Below are 17,126 nucleotides of genomic sequence, written 5' to 3'. Positions count from 1 at the left end.
GCAAGAAAACATATGTACACAGTATTCTCGTGCCTGTTTCACTACTGATGATTATTTATTAATTATTATTTATATATGCAAATGAAATAGGAATGGACCATTAGTTCTAGATTTAAGAAATCCTGACCAAGTTTATGTTTTGCTAGGCACAGTGGTTATCTTTTGAAAAAATAAAGCTATCATTGACTGCATTTTGACCATCTGTACACAAACTTTATTTTATTTACTTATGTTTTTATATGCTATCTAACTTTAAAAATAATTCAAGATAGCTTCTAAGGATAATAAATAATTGATTTTCTGCCGTGTGCATTTGTCAAGTCTATAGTCTAAGGATAAATACAAATATACATATATACTATTTTGATGAAAGTGAGAAGGATTCATGTTTGAAAGCCATATGGCATCCATATACACTGATTATTCAATAATCTTTCCATTCCAGGTCAGCTTATGCTGTTCTAGAGCTAAGACTTTCTTTAAATAGATTAAGTGTTTCCTACAAATGTCTTCCATGCATACCTGAAGAAAAGTTATTTCCCAATAACTTAGATTCAAAGAAAATTCTATTTGAATGACTCTAATAACAGGAGTTGAAATTGCATCCTCTCAAATAGGACAAAAATTGTAAGACTTTAGTTATTCCCTGGAAACAAATATTTAAATATTTAGTTTATGCTAAACTCAGCTATTTCTTATAGCTATATATTCTCTGAAAATCTGTTCAGGACAATAATATTTGACAAAATAATATAATCTTTGTTTAAATTTACGTGCATTTGGTGACTTCCATCTCAATGTTAATTAAAATAGAAATGCTGCTTTTTAACATATGATGTCTATTGTAATACCCTATGTCACGCCATAATTATGAGTTGGCAGTAAGTGAATCTAACATATTATGCTATAAATAGATACGTAGATTTTTAAATAAATCATTCCATTGATTTCTTATCTGTCCTCTATAATATTTCATCTAAAACATTAATCTTTCTAAATTTACATTTTTAAATTTTTACATCTTTTAAATTTACCATTTATCAATCTTCAAACCATTTCTGAATCTAAGTTTAATATGCCAATATACACTTGGCTAATTAATAGCGAATTCAGTTGTCATCTATAATAAATGCAGGGTTCTCCTGGAGTGAAATTTCAAATAATTTTATATTAACAATTGACTTACAACAACAAAGTGTTTTTTAAACCTCATCTATAATTGCATTATTTTAGACTTTCCACTTATAAATGATATAAAAATGTGTGTAGATACATGAAACTGAATATTTTATTTTAGACTGGTATTTTAGAAAAACAATTTTAATTCACTCACATTTTTCATCTGTTCTTAATATTCTCAAGGGACAAGGATGTTTCCCAATGAAATGAGTCATTGTTGTTTATTAGCAATTTAAAATAATCCACACATTTTGAAATAATATAAATAGAAATTAATAACAATTTAATTTTCCTTCCTTTATTACATTACCATTTGGTAATAACATTACAAAAAAGTATTTAACAAAAAGACATTTGGAATAATCTATTTAATATTTTAATTGTATAAAGATTGCCCCAAAGGTACCTACTAAGGGAGAAACATTAAGATGCAAATAATGTATTTAATGCTGTTATACCTTACAGCATTTCACATCATCAATACTTCATGCCGTTCTAGATGTTTAATGTTTTGTTCACACTCAATGGCAATCTTCATGCCTTCATCACTCTCACATCCATGTAAGTTTTCTTTTTTCTGGTCATTTTTGAGGACTAAGAAGAAGATACAAAATTAGTCCTTGCCTCACACATGTGTTAGTACACAGTATCATGTTTGATGACAGAGACGAAGCAATTTCATTCAATGACTGTATGCACCCTTCTATTTTCTGTCTGTCTCTAATATTTCTAGTTATAATTTGCATTTTATATGAATCAGTGTTTGGCATAATTGAAATAAAATGAAAAGAGACATACAAAGTCTCACAGTATGATATAGAAGCATAATGACTGAAATGTTCTTTTTGTCAGTTTTAAATTTACAGAAAAATGATATTCCTGTAAAAAGAATTGTGTGGTAGCTAAATGGCTGTCTCCATTCTTCATTGCCTACCATTCTAACTTGCTTGAAGCATAGTAAGAAGGTTTACTTGTGGGTAAACTAAACTACTTCTTTAACTTTTTAATCAGCGATTTTGCCCACTTCCTATATTTTATGTTGTCAAGGGCCTTAATTTTATAACCACTAAAGATTGGCTAATACATAATGTCTCTGAGTCAAAAGTTCTAGATATATTTTTTATTCCTTGCTTTTTTGACATGTAATCCATGAAAATGTAAGCTGAAGCTATTTCCAGAAAATTAAATTATCTCAAAAAAATTTTGAATGCTAATTACAATAAGGAATATCACTGCACATGTAAGCATACATAAACACAGGATAATTTATGACTGGGTAATGCAAAGCAGAGAAATTAGTAATAAAATATTTCAGTGCTGCTTCTTATTTAGTAATCTAATAATAACAATAAGCTGATAGAAAAGCTTCATCCCTGCTTAAAATTATTGTTTAAGTGAAACCTTTCAAAAAAGTCCCAATAAGCCAGTCATTTAAAAAAATCCCTTGATGTTTTTAAGGTCCGGGGCTCATGGTCTCTCTCATCCCCTGTCTTCCTGTGAGTGCAGACAGGACCCTATACAGGAGTCTGTTCCTTTCCTTCCCATGGAGCTGACAACCTGTTTCTGAAAGGGCCCTGATATGACTCCACATGCCTCATCTCATGGGCACACTCAGAAAGATCTCCACTCTTTCATACAACACATTTAAAACACAAAGACTCTTTGCACAAATTAGATTTGCAAGGAATTCTAGCAGTCACATGGCAAAACCCATGTATTGTAACAATAAGACAGTGAGGACTTGAGGGGTGAATGGCCTTTTTATTTTTATGCTGTTGGTTAATCTTTTAGTGTAATGGTGCACAAATGCAAGGCCTCCTGGAGAACAGGTGACTGGGTAGGCCTATTTTACATAGTATTTTAGTGCTAGTTTAGTTACTCTGAGTTTAAAACATCTAATAGTAAAATGATTCAAGTTGTTATTAGTATTCTTTCCTTTTGTGTTTGTGCAATTTCTAGAATAATGTAATATTACACTCAAAATATTAATAATATAATAGCAATTTGAGTGCTTTGTCCGGTGTTTTATATTTTCTCTCACCCTGAAAGAACTGATAGATGGTGTAATAAATATTTTGCAGGAATAAGAAACCAAGAATCAAGAGAGTTAAGTAACTAAATTAAGGCTATGCAGACTATGCATGTCCTTGTTGTCTCTTCTCTAATAATTAAATGTTTTAATTGACCATTCCAATATCTGCTTAAGCCTTTGCTCTCTGGGCAGATGGGATATGATATACTCTTCCTATGCTGTGCTCTTGGGCCATGTTGTACATTTTGGGTTAAAATGTGTTCCGTTTTTCAGTGAGATCTATTTGAGAAGCCCAAACTGATATAAAAATGCCTTGTTCCAAGCCCTTAATAGTGTATTCAGCTATGACTTTTGTTACAATGTAAACAAAACCCCAGATGGAATATCTGTGAATTTCAGGCAAAAGCCACTGAATCCTCCAGAAACCATGGGCAAGAACCTCAAGTATTTCATCTACAACTATGTGTTAGCACTTGTCCTTAGAAGATTCAAGTCAAAAGCAATTTTCATACAGGTTTTCTCTTGTTGATACTCAGAACAAGCTCTCACCACAACATGGGACTTTCCATTGGTGAACTAGGTGATCTGTTTTGCCTCCGTTGGAAGAGAGTCATGAGGTTCAGACCATTCTGGGTACTCAGCTGCAGGGTCCATCATTGGCCCATTGTCACATAGGGGTTTTTTACATGGACAGGATACACTTCACCAGGGTCACTCCCACTGAGTTCATCTTGAATATACTATTTTAATTTTGTCATGGCACTTAGACTGGAATGCTTTTTTGACATCACCCATGATGGGGTAGGTATCTCAGGCCTAAATATAGACTGATGTCCTTCAGATTCCTTTGGTCTTGGGGGCTATTTCTAACCAGAACTCAAGAGAATACCAGTAGCTGTCATTCACGTAGATTATACCTGCTGACAGAGTCAGAGGATTTTCTAGTCTAGAATCCCGGCAACTAACTTAGAGTGCCACTATTGAGCTTTTTCCAGAAACTCCAGTCTATGTGTGTTTTAGCAGCAGATACTTGTACAATCAGTGAATTTTAAGACCTCAGAGAGACCAGCTTGGCTACTACGTGAAATTCCATCTGGTTACCTTATACAGTGGGGCCAATAGAAATCCAAAATGTACCTGCCAAATTTCAACAGTGCCACAAGTTTTTTCTTTCTTTCTTTCTTTCTTTCTTTCTTTTTTTTTTTAATAGTAGAATGCAGAAGAAATAAAAGTTTATCCTTTAATGTTTGTGACTTGTAGCTAATGTCCTCAGACCAGGTTATGCCTTGTAAGTGGACTCATGGGGCTGGACCTTGCATCTTATCTGGATTAATTAGCTACCCGTACTGAGTCAAAGGTGCCACTAGTTTCCAAACTCTCCTTGACTTTCTGTTTGGTGAGGGAAATTATGATTTATTAAACAACTTACTTTTGACAATGATCTGGACCAAATTGTTTCTTATCCGGTTGTGACAACATACTGGAGAATTTAGGTTCCCTTAGGGATGGACAGTAAGATTATAATTGTGTCCACCTCACATAAGACATGCTGTGTTTTACTTTTTTGTACCATTGAGACTAAAAACAAAGCATCAGTCAAGTCTATCAAATCCAACCAGCCATCTCTGTCCTTAACTCATGGATAGAGTTTTGTGTCCAAAACTCTTGAATAGTTTTCACCACATCCAGCCAGCATGGTAGAGGCTGTTGGGAAACTTCTTTACTGAACCAAAATAGTCAACAGTCAGCCTGTAGGATCCATCTAGCTTTATAGGCCACACAGGCTATTCTAGAGAGAATTAATGAAAACCAGCACCCCTGCGCCATTCCCTTAATCAGATCTGAGAGTTCCTGTAATCTTCCTACAAAGGAAGATTTAGGCAATTCTAAGGGCTCCCATATTATTACATCCAATTAAAACTGGGCTAAGGAATGACTTGCCCAGGACTAGGCTCAAGCCAGAGATGCCAAGATCCTTCGTTTATGTATCACATCCTTTCCAATCATACATTTGGTTAAAGGCAGTGCCACCTACTGAGTATATCTTACTCTCTTTTTTCCTACCTACAGTATTTAGTGTGACCATGATACCTACTATTATAGCTGATCCTTTGCCTCCTTCCCTGCTCAAGCAGTTTCTCTTTCAGTCTTTATATTGCTCTCCTGTTCCCCAGCATATTACTACATATTTTGCTCTGGCATCAGGTAATTGCAAGAAGCTGTGTTCACTGCCCCCATGACAATTCATCTTTAACCATAGCACAGTCATAGCATCCCATTGAGAACTGGGCAAGGAAATCCTGGCCTTCCAGTCAGGCTGTTTTGTTTCAGCTGCCTTAACTGATGGAGTAAATTTAGCACCCTATGTCAGTGCCCTTTGTTCCTTTCCCCATTGGCACCGTAGGATTTAACTTCTGAGCTTAGGGGAGTCTGCTGCCAAAACTGGAACAGATTTCCATCCTCCCAGCAGGTGATAATGTGCCGGGAAATCGTTCACAGAAATCCTGTCAATTTTTGCTGTATTCTTTTTGTGTCTTATCAGCCACCTAAAGAGAGCTTATAGATGTACCTCTGGCCATGATCTTTCTTCTGAACAGCCTAGATTTTCTTCTCATCAGTAAAACCTAGTATAGCAGCTGCAAGAGTTAATGTACCCATGAATCTAAATACCCTCCTGCCTTCCCAGAATAAGGGCCACACGCCTAAGGACTCTCCTAACCCAGTGCCCACCTGAGTTTTGGTCGGGAGATATGGTTTGGGTAGGCTCCTTTCTGACTGTCATATGGCCACCCCAGATTTGCTGCTATACTTCACATATCTACTCTTCTGTAGAGGTATTACATTTCACAGCAGTGAGAGCATCAATCAGTTTCCCCTCACAGCAGCGATTGATTGATTGATTGATTGATTGATTGATTGAGTTTGAGACGGAGTTTTCACTCTTGTCACCCAGGCTGGAGTGCGATGGTGTGATCTTGGCTCACTGCAACCTCTGCCTCCCAGGTTCAAGTGATTCTCCTGTCTCAACCTCTTTAGTAGATGGGATTGCAGGCATGTACCGCCACGCCTGGCTAATTTTCTTTTGTATTTTTAGTAGAGACAGGGTTTCGCCATCTTGGCCAGGCCAGGCTGGTCTCGAATTCCTGACCTCAGGTGAATCACCTGCCTCCGGCCTCCCAAACTGCAGGAATTACAGGCGTGAGCCACCACACTCAGTCCTCAGCATGGATTTATACTGCCCCAGGCTTCCCCTACCCTAAAAAGGGTCATTGAAATTACACCTGCCAGTAATTCCTGAATGATAACACTGCAGCAGATTGGGGGTTAGCATTCACACCAAACATTACTTTTCACACTATAGCATCCAAAAACATGTTATTAGCTCCTCAGTCAATTAAACTAAAGATCCAGGAAAGCATGAATTCCCTAGAGAACTGCTACCACTTCTTAGCAAAGTGACCCAGTTTCTTTATGCTTTGTCCAATTTGGTAGCTACTAGCCACATGTGGTTATTAAGCACTAGAAATTTAGTCTGAATTGAGACATACTGTGAATGTAAAACACATGCCAGGTTTCAAGGACTTCGTATGAAATAGAGAATGAAAACTATCTCATTTTTTACTTCAATAGATGTTGAAAAGATATTGTGAACATACTGAGTTAATTTTTTTTCAAACTGAAATTATTTTGACCTGTTTCCTTTAATTTGTTAAATGTAGCTAATGTAAACATTAAAATCACACACATGGCTTTTATTTGTGGCTCACATTATGTTTTTATGGAACAGGGCTGCACTATAGTCACTAGTTTGCAGTGTCACTTGCCTGGAGTTGCAGAAGGGAATATTAAAATTAAGTGTGGTGTCCTTCCAAGTACCAACTGGGCTTTTGTTTTCATCTTGAGCTCAGGTCATGAAGCTGCTTGCTTTACTGGCTGTGTCTTTCCCTTAAGTAGTTTGTTTCATGAGGATGATTTTTTTTTCTTTTCTTTTTTTTTTTTTTTTTTGAGACGGGATCTCTCACTCTGTAACCCAGATTGGAGTGCAATGGCACAATCTTGGCTTACTGCAGCCTCTGCTTCCCGGTTCAAGCAATCCTCCCACCTCAGCCTCCAGTTAGCTGATCCCACAGGCGCCCACCACCTCACCTGGCTCATTTTTCGTAATTTTGATAGAGATGGGGTTTCGCCATGTTGGCCAGGCTGGTCCCCAACTCCTGAGCTCAAGCAATCCACCTGCCTCAGACTCCCAAAGTTCTGGGATTATAGGCATGAGCCTCCACCCCCAGCCCCCAAAATTATTAATAGGAAACAAGGAATTAACTGTCTCTTGAGCCACTTTCCCCTCAGTTTTATCTCACCGATCATCCATCTACCAATTCAACAGGGGATAAACCTGTGCCATCCAGATTCCAATAGTAAAATTCAGCATGTTATTTTCTGTAGCACTTTGACTACCTCAAAACCAGGTTGGATCAGCATTAGATTCTCCTCAGAACTCCCTCCTGGAACATTTGGTCATATTGAGTCTCAAAGTTTGAAGCCTGGTCAGCTTTTGTCCACCACTGCTGAGATTTGGGGCTCCAATTGTCATACAGACTCTCAGAACACTCATAGGTTTTAATCTAACCTTATGTTCACTCAGTCTCCTAGGAGGACATGAGGCAGGAAACCCATCAGGCCTCCAGCATCTGCCTCGCACAGGAGACTCAGCAAGTTCTCAAGAGCATAGCTTCTTTTGCCTCTCATCACACAGGACACATAGGTACAGCTGCCATGGACAAAAGTCAGGGTGTATATGATCACCTTCACACAGAGAATCACAGCCTTTGTTCCAAACCACACTTGTACACCACCTAGTTACTTGGGCCAAAGATCTTCAGGCCAATGCACAGCTCCCCCAATGCAGGTGCAGCCCCTCACAGTAAATAAGGCCGACTCCAATTCCCTCTGTAGCTTACCTCTATTGTTTTCAAGGAAATGATGCTTTAGGAATTAGGGGTCATTCTCAGCACTCCTGTAACAGCCCAGGCTGGATGTCAACTCTTTACTCACACTCAGGTATATGGAAAGATACAATTGAGAAAAATTCAATTGCTCACTAATATGTTAATTTTAAATAGATTATCTCTGTTTTGAGATGAGCAGCTAAGGTCTCTAAAGATTTTAAAATAAGTTATTCATAACAGATAATTAGAAAGGTAATCAATGAATTCTGCTTTACTAAGCACATCAGCTATAATCCTGATATCTGAGCATTTTGATAACGAATTTCTCAACTGCTTCAGTTAACATGTCAACACCTCATTGGAAATGCTCCCTGAAAAGTTATCTTTTGTCTTACTTTGAGATAGATTTTTTTAACACATAGGTTGCTATAGTTTAAAAGCCTATTTTATACTTCAACATTCAGCTGATTTATACACAAAATAGTGCAAATTACCCAGGTAGCCTACATTTTCCTTTAGAAATGCACACACCAGCATGATTTTCTAAGTTATAAGGATACTATTTTAGCACTTATATAAGAATGATTTAATTCCAATTTGTAAGATATGGAAAACTTTAAGGCAAATTATAAATTTGCCTTAAAATTTTCATGGATGCCAAAGAAATGGTAGTCTAAATGAACATGCTTATTAAAGAATACTGGAAAATTGATTTTCAATTTTTGCAAGCTTACAACAGTAGTCTCAGGCAGTTTGGACTGCCCGTTTTTCTTTCAAACTTGTGTCCTCCAAATTCAATTGCTTATATATTCTAGAGTCAAAATATTTTCCAATAATCACATACTTTTGTTTTTCAGGTGGAATCATGTTACTTTCATAATTCCCCAAATAACTATTTTATACCTTACTATATCAACTTTGGTCATCTTCTCATTTTAGAATCCATAATAACTTCTATTTTTTCACTTTCATACTTTATAATATATTATTCATTGAGGAGCTACTTTCACAGAACCAACATAATTTTCCTTTTCTTTTTTTCTTTTTTTTTTTTTTTTCTTTTTTGCAGACAGAGTCTCACTCTGTCGCCCAGGCTGGAGGCCAGTGGCGCGATCTCGGCTCACTACAACCTCCACCTCCAGGGATCAAGCGATTCTCCTGCCTCAGCCTCCCGAGTGGCTGGGACTACAGGCCCGTGCCACCACACCCAGCTAATTTTTGTATTTTTAGTAGAGACGGTGTTTTAGTATGTTGTCCAGGATGGTCTCGATCTCCTGACCTCGTGATCCACCTGCCTCAGCCTCCCAAAGTGCTGGGGTTACAGGCACGAGCCACTGTGACCGGCCCATAATTTTCAAGAGTTCAAGCCAATTATTTTACCTTTTATATTATTATGAAAAAGTATTATCATAGGAAAGAGATAACAACGTTATTAAATGTCTACTCATCTTTTAGACCTTCAATTTAGTAATCAAATAAACCCTTACTCATTGGTAGACAGCTATCATTACATTCTAAATAAATGTATTAAAGTAAATTATCAATTTGCATTATGTTATTAAATATTATCTTTCATAAGCATACTTCATTTATTATATATTATTAAATAATTTTTATTTAAATTTTTCTTTAAGTCCTTTCATTTACAAACATGGAAAATTATCTTCAGTTTGCCACATTTAAAAGAGATGATACTTTTTAGAAGAACATAGTAATAATAAATTTATGTAAAGTTTATGTTCTTAACATGAAATAAACTTCTGCCAGATATAATTCACAATTTCAACCAAACTAATGTGCCTGAAAGGTAGTCATATATAAACTAGAATACATGACTATCTTCTAAGTATTCCCCAGAGGTTAGTGTAAAACAGAAAAGTAGCATACAGGGAGAATAACATAAACCAAGCAGTATTATGGAACTAGACTGTATTTTCTGAGGAATTGACTTCGAATTGAAAGAAAAAGCTTGAAAAGGTTTGTCTCCATGAGAAAGAAAAATTCAGTCAATGATCCTGGTATGCTCCCCTTCAACATCACACATTTAGCCATTTAAACAAATAATGCCAAAAAAAAAAAAAAAAAAAAAAACTAGTTTATGAAAATATATAACACATAGATTTTATCTTGTTTTAATTTAGATATTCAAGCAATATGCAGAAAATACCAGAGTTTAGTTTTCCCATTAAAACATAGCCTTTGGGATTTCACATTTATTAATGGGCACATCAATACAATGTGGCAGGATAAATAAATAAAACTTCAATGGGGAATCAAAACCAATTCATCTTTATATGCTTCAGTTACCTTTTCCTTATATTAATGTAAACATTAATTGTGATAAAATTGGTTATGATTCTGAGATGCCTGTTATACATGCTCTATTCTATTATTAAAGGAACTTGTCACATTTTCTTTGACAGGATGATGAGGTAAGGGAAAGCCGATTCAGCTTCACAGCCTATGGAATGGGACCATGTCTACAAGCAAAGGACGGCATGACTCCAAAGGGCCCCAACCACCCTGTCCAGGTAATGCCAAAAAGCCCTGATGAAATGAGGAAGGTCTTTATCGACCGGGCCAAGAAGATTGACACCATCTCCCGAGCCTGCTTCCCATTAGCTTTTTTGATTTTTAATATTTTCTATTGGGTTATCTATAAAATTCTTAGGCATGAAGATATTCATCAGCAGCAAGATTAAGTCTCTGGGGGCATGCAAGTGCAAATGGTCACTTCAGAAGAAAGTGTCTCTGCCATAGCTGTGTATGTGTATATGTGTGTGTGGTGGATAAATGATGACCATTGTATTAAAATGGCATATGGAAAAGATTCGCATTTTGGTTAGCTATGCAAAGTCATGAGAGATAAGATTCTTTTAATGAATATAAAATATTTATTAGGGGATTCTATTTCATATTAATTCTAGGTGATTTGTTTTTTCACAGTAAACCATGTAAGTGGAAGCTTTACTGCCAATGTGTTTATATGTTATATAATATCTCATAATAACAGACATGAAAACTACTTTGGAATTCCTTAATTTATAATTCAATGCTGTTAAATCATACAAAAGCAAATTTTGCACAGTAAATTTTATGAAAGGAAAAGGGAGAAATTATAAAGCTAATAAAAACCAATAATTTGAGATTTAAAACTATTTTCTTATAGTATAATTATGAAATGGGAAAATAATTAGTTACAGTGGGAAATTCACTCATATTAATGGAGGATTGTACATATAAATACTATTTAACCAATATATGTAATTTTGAAAATTTTTAAATAAGAGCATTAAAAGACTTCAATAGTTTGGAATACTAAATTTAATTGTTTAGAATAATAAATTTTCCTCTGTGCAAATTTAAAACAAATAACATAAGAGATCGTGTTACAGTCACAATCTACTTTTCTTAAACTTTATATCTCTAGGAATGAAGGTGGAAATATGGAAAACAACTTTGTTTTCAAATAAGTATTATAGTTGTGTATTTTTAGTTATTGCCAAACATTGAACAATTCAAGCCAGCACCTTGTTTTTGTTAGACTTTTAATAGCTGCTTAACTGTGTGTGATTGTGTTTAATAATTTGATATAACTGAACAAAATTCAGTAAGACTTTTATATTTTAGTTTAGAACGTGACTTTAAAATTCAATGGGATTAAAGTATTTACATTTTGATAAAAATGAGTACAATGAAAACAAAAATGGATTCATGAAAGATTTTTTAATAAAAACAATTTTCCCAGAAATGTTTTATGGGTCTCAACTCCTATCTCCAAATATAAGGAGGGAAAGTTTTAATTTCAAATGATATAAGTAAGTCATTTCTATAAAGTGGGGACTGTTTTTCTATTTCTGAATTAATGATTTCAAAATCCAAGCCATTCGCAAGATGAAAATAATTTTAAATGAAATTTTTACGTAAAATTTTTCAGTGACCCCATGGGAGTACTTCAACAACAACAGAGCATTAGTAACTTGTTTTTTGCAGTGTAATTGGGTGCAAATGTATGATAGAGTTCTTGGTAAACAGAACCAGACTCTGACTCTTTTTCAGTTTTGCTATTTTTTTTTAACTATTTTTACCATAAATGTATTTGGGAAAGCTTTGGAATGCCTTTTAGGTATTTTAATTATTGGTCAGATGCACAAACTCAGTCTGCCAAATTATTCACAGAGAAAACTTTAAACACTAAGAAAACAATGAACTCAGATGTACAATAGAAAAGCCAGTTATTTAACGAGATGCTGTTTTCTGCCCTTCAACCACTCTCAAATTAAAAGCAAAAACTACCATTTAAAACTAAAACCTTTACAATGTTATTATACATCAGCTTATACAACTGTCATTTTTAAAAATAACATTTTAAAAAATAGTAAATGTTAAGCAGTTTTTACTAGTAAAATACCGAGTTCCTCTCCTTTATAAGTAACTTAAAACAACACTATAAGGAAATAATACTATGTTTGGCATTATGTACAAATGCCACAACTAAAAGAATTTGTTACTCCCTATGTACCCACGTTGAGGACTGTGCACGTGAAAATTAAACACATGCTTCTTCATTTGGTGTGTATTTAACAAAACCATGGAAACATATTCTTGTGCTAAAGATAGAGCAAGATATGTCATTTGTATTCCTTGAGAATTAGCAGGAGAGTTTGAGGTAATTATAAGCTACGTCATCTCGATGTGTCTCTGAAATACCTGAATATGTTTTTCTATACTTTCCACATCTTATTTCAAGTTTCCCAACATTGCTTAAGTGAATTCTGCCAGGAGCAAACAGAAATATAATAAATACAAGCATGCTTACTTCCAAAAGAAATTCACAGACATCACTTGTTTCCATATTTGAGAATATTAAAAATGTGTCTTTTTTAAATCTGAAATTTAGAAAGTGAAAATACCAAACATGAGACAATGTTGTCAACAAGGACGTTGGTGCATTAGAAGTCTATCTCAAAAGTATTGTACTTTCCTTAGGCATAGTTTTCCTTTCCTATTACATTTGTCACTATCTTACTGCACTAAGAAAATACTTTAACAGCTTTCACTCACAAGGCAACAGTGACAAGGCACATGTGGCTGAATCCAATACGTTTAAAGGAATGTGTCTCCTCCGATGAACTCTTATTGACCTTTTAAAACTGAAAAATTACATCGCAATTAGCATCCTGAGATAATATTTGCCTCAGTAATCCCTGTGTCCAACCAGAATATTTCAAATCAAACCAACCAAAAAATTATCAATGACAAGAAATTAAAAATGTGTGCATATACATTAACTACTCTACACACAAATTGGAATTCCAGTGTGCATATTCTGAAGTATTTTTAAATAGCCACATTAGAAAATACGGGATTTTTGTGTATGCAGTTTATATCATTTTCTTAAAAAGCATTATTTGTATCTCAATCATTGAAATATCTGGTTCCATAGCATATGAATTTATAGGCTATTTTATACATTAACATGTATAAAATACATTAGCATGTTCTCAACCTTTTCTTTCTTTCCCAACCATTAGAATTAGACTTAAACCATGAGGCTCTAGAACTTACTTTACAACTTTAAATAGATTCAAGAATCACTGTATTTGCAAGAAAGCTGAGGGTGTTTAAAACTTCTCTAACCCTTCCAAAAGTTTCTCCATGGCACTTGCCTGGAGAGCCCATCCAACTCTTGGTGGCTATATTAGGGAATCAACCGGGCTGTTCATCTTATTCTAGAATGAATTCTTATTTTGTTGATATATTCCAATAACTTTAATCTTAATTTGCAATTACAAGTGCTTGTATATTTGTGTATCCCTAAGACATGAATTCATGTATTAGTTTATGAATACCCAGGATCTCATGGAAGGTAAGGGAAATTTTAGAAAAAAAAATGAAGAAATGATCTAAATGTTTAACTAACAGAAGAGAGCAAGCTGTTCACTATTTTAGTACTCAGTGCAACTTAAGTGGTTATAATATTTGAAAAAAGATTTAGATGTATCTTGCATACTATACACCCCTTTTTCTGAACATTTAATTCCACTTTTTAAAATATGCTTTTCTATTTCTCTCAACACAACATACTTCAACCTGCTGGTTACTTGGGAGGACTGAATATTATACTGGCAGCTAAATTTTTCTTTCATCTATAAAGTACACATTCCAGGAAATGGACATGAAAGAATACAAGAGACTTGCCAAAATTGACATAGAAAATACTTGCCGTATATTGTAAATGGAAAACAAAGAAACTGACAACACCACGATTCACAAGGGTCCCATAAAAATTTACAACACTCTAATAACAAAATTCTGAGAACAAAAATGTATCCAATGATCCTTAGACAGATAGCATTAACAGTCTTTGAGGTCATGATATCTTCTACTCCAAAAGTGATTCCACACTCTTTGCAACATAGATAATAGCATAAACTCCCAAAATTCATCAGTATATATGACCTGTATTTTTCATCTAGTTAATATTGAACTAGCAAAGAAAAGCAAACCATTCCAAATATAAGACAATCTGGTGTTAATACAATATATTAGAAGACATAGTGTATATGTTCACACGGATTGCCTCTTGCGAATAAAACACCCATAATACCCATTGTATCTTGTTCCTGAATAAGAGACATCTTCCTCAGGAGATACATTGGTTTTTATTTTCTTATTTGTGTACTACAGTGGTAAACATAGCCATTGCAATTTTTTCATTGCTATATAAACTTTGCATGAATAAATAAGCAGTGTATACTGTAAATTGCATTAATTTAATTAACTTTAAAATTAAACTTTTATCTCAGCCCCCCCCTTTATAAACATACTGATATTAAAAAGCGAACTTCCATAGGGAGACACCTGGTACTCCAAGTACTTAAAAAGTAAAGTGATGCATATTCTTCCATAACAAAGATACTTACAGGCCATGTGTAAAATATAACTCCCTACAATTTAAACGGAACTAGGACAGGGAAAAATATCCTGGGGAAGCTTCTTTGAGTTCTAAGGCCAAGAGATACAATCCAAAGTTAGTAGCTAGGACCCACTTACCTGTTTTTTTTGGTCTACATTTTACATCTTAATAATGCCTTCATCTCTTCCCTTTCCCTCTCACTCTCTCTCTCTCTCTCTCTCTCACACACACACACACACACACACACACACAGGTAATGAGATGAATTCTTTCAGATTAAAAATACAAAGACAGAAAATTTTCCTAGACAAAGGTTCATAATCCCGTGACATGTTTTGCAATATTAAGTCATTGCTGGTGGAAAATATGAACCATGCAGTCATTCGATTTGGCCAGCTCTTGATCATGCAACAATCTTTTGCCTCAAAAACACATAAACAAAGCTAACTGGATCAAGTCTTTAACCCTTAACAATCAAATTCTAAAACACTATTTGAACCATTTTTGAAGAACAGCTAAATAATTGTCAGAAAGCTTTTTCAAAAGACAGCTAATAACATAGGATGACTTTGTAGTGTCTGAAGAGGTGGTTTTCTCAGTACTTTTGATGGTTAACATGTAAACAAAGAGGAGAAATTTAAGGTGATAGAGTATTATTTTTCAAAAGTGATTCTGAACCCTGGCTATGTATTGGAATTCCTTACACATTTTAAAAATACATACATATGCTTGGTATCCAATATAGAAGATTATGATTTAATCACTGATTAAACAAATATTCATTGAGTACCTTATGTGTGCCTGGCACTGTCCCAAGTGCTAAATTTATTATCTTTGGAATAAGATATGAAATTGTGGATGATTGAAAAAATTCCCAAACCGAGAGAATTGATGTGAGCTTACACAAGCTTGTTCTCTTAATAAGGATCAATTTAACACTTTTTAAGTTTTATAATTTTTTCTTTCTTCATGTAACTAATTTTAGTTGTCTCTCATTTATATTCTTAGAATTAAAAATAGACCCAGCCCGGTGGCTCATGCCTGTAATCCCAGCACTTTGGGAGGCCGAGGCAGTCAAATCACTTGAGGTCAAGAGTTAAGACACCAGTCTGGCCAACACGATAAAACCCTGTCTCTACTAAAAATACAAAAATTAACCAGGCGTGGTGGTGGGTGCCTGTAATCCCAGTTACTCAAGGGAGGCTGAGGGGGAAGAACCACTTGAGCCCAGGAGATGGAGGTTGCAGTGAGCCAAGATCGCACCACTGAACTCCAGACTGGGTGACAGAGTGAGACTCTGTCTCAGAAACAGACAAATGAAAAAAGAATTTAAAATAAACCTTTGATGTGTTTCAGTTCAGCTTTCCTCCCAATGTCAGAATCTTCGCTATTACATTATCCACATTCTCCGAGCACCCAAAGAGCAACTGGTAGCTCATTACTCTGAGGACAGTCTTCTGTTCCATTGTGGCATAACTCTAGATGATAAAAATGTTAATCTTCATCAAAAAATGACTTTTGCTTCCTAAAATACCAAGTAAGTTTATTGCCCTCACGTAAGACAACCAGCATATATTTTCACATTTCTGTTGTCTGCGTTTAAGTTCAATCAACCCCTTATCACTAGCTTTATTCTTATTTAAACCATTCATGAGAACATTGTAAGTGTTAAACAATGATGACACATTTTCAGGCTTATAAAATAATGAAATATAAAATGAATTATCTACATAGATAAATAGAAATTGATGAAAATTTCTGTGTACATTATTTTCAGTAACTGTTAATGTCTTCCTGTAATTTAGCAATAAACTTAAATTAAATATTTTTAAATTTACTTCAGATATGAAAATATTATATAAAACTCTACAAAGTAATATGAATTAAAAAAAAAAAAAACCTAGCAGCAAACCATATTAACCATATGATGTATTTTTAGAGTAAAGTTATAACAAAAGTACAAGGGATTAAGTTGTTTTATTGTAATGGCTGCTTTTTCTCTGGGGTGGGTTTAGCAGTGGTGCCTTTGGGCAACCCCGCTCACATACAC

The 17,126-nt window shown here is 34.8% G+C and overlaps 1 protein-coding gene across 2 annotated transcripts in view; it reads left to right on the top strand.

Annotated features, from left to right (window-relative positions):
- Positions 1–16,853, top strand: part of GLRA3 (glycine receptor alpha 3) — a 181,410-nt gene extending 164,557 nt beyond the window's left edge. For both annotated transcript variants that reach the window (XM_008000292.3, XM_008000291.3), the window contains one exon: positions 10,581–16,853. In XM_008000292.3, the coding sequence (XP_007998483.1) occupies positions 10,581–10,859 (279 nt within the window). In that variant the 3' untranslated portion in view covers positions 10,860–16,853. The remainder of the gene's footprint in view (positions 1–10,580) is intronic.
- Positions 16,854–17,126: the final 273 nt, after the last annotated feature.

The sequence above is a fragment of the Chlorocebus sabaeus genome, chromosome 7 (assembly GCF_047675955.1).
Source record: "Chlorocebus sabaeus isolate Y175 chromosome 7, mChlSab1.0.hap1, whole genome shotgun sequence".
Lineage (NCBI taxonomy): Eukaryota > Metazoa > Chordata > Mammalia > Primates > Cercopithecidae > Chlorocebus > Chlorocebus sabaeus.
Note: the sequence above shows the minus strand (reverse complement) of the source record. Positions and strands in the feature narration are given on the sequence as shown.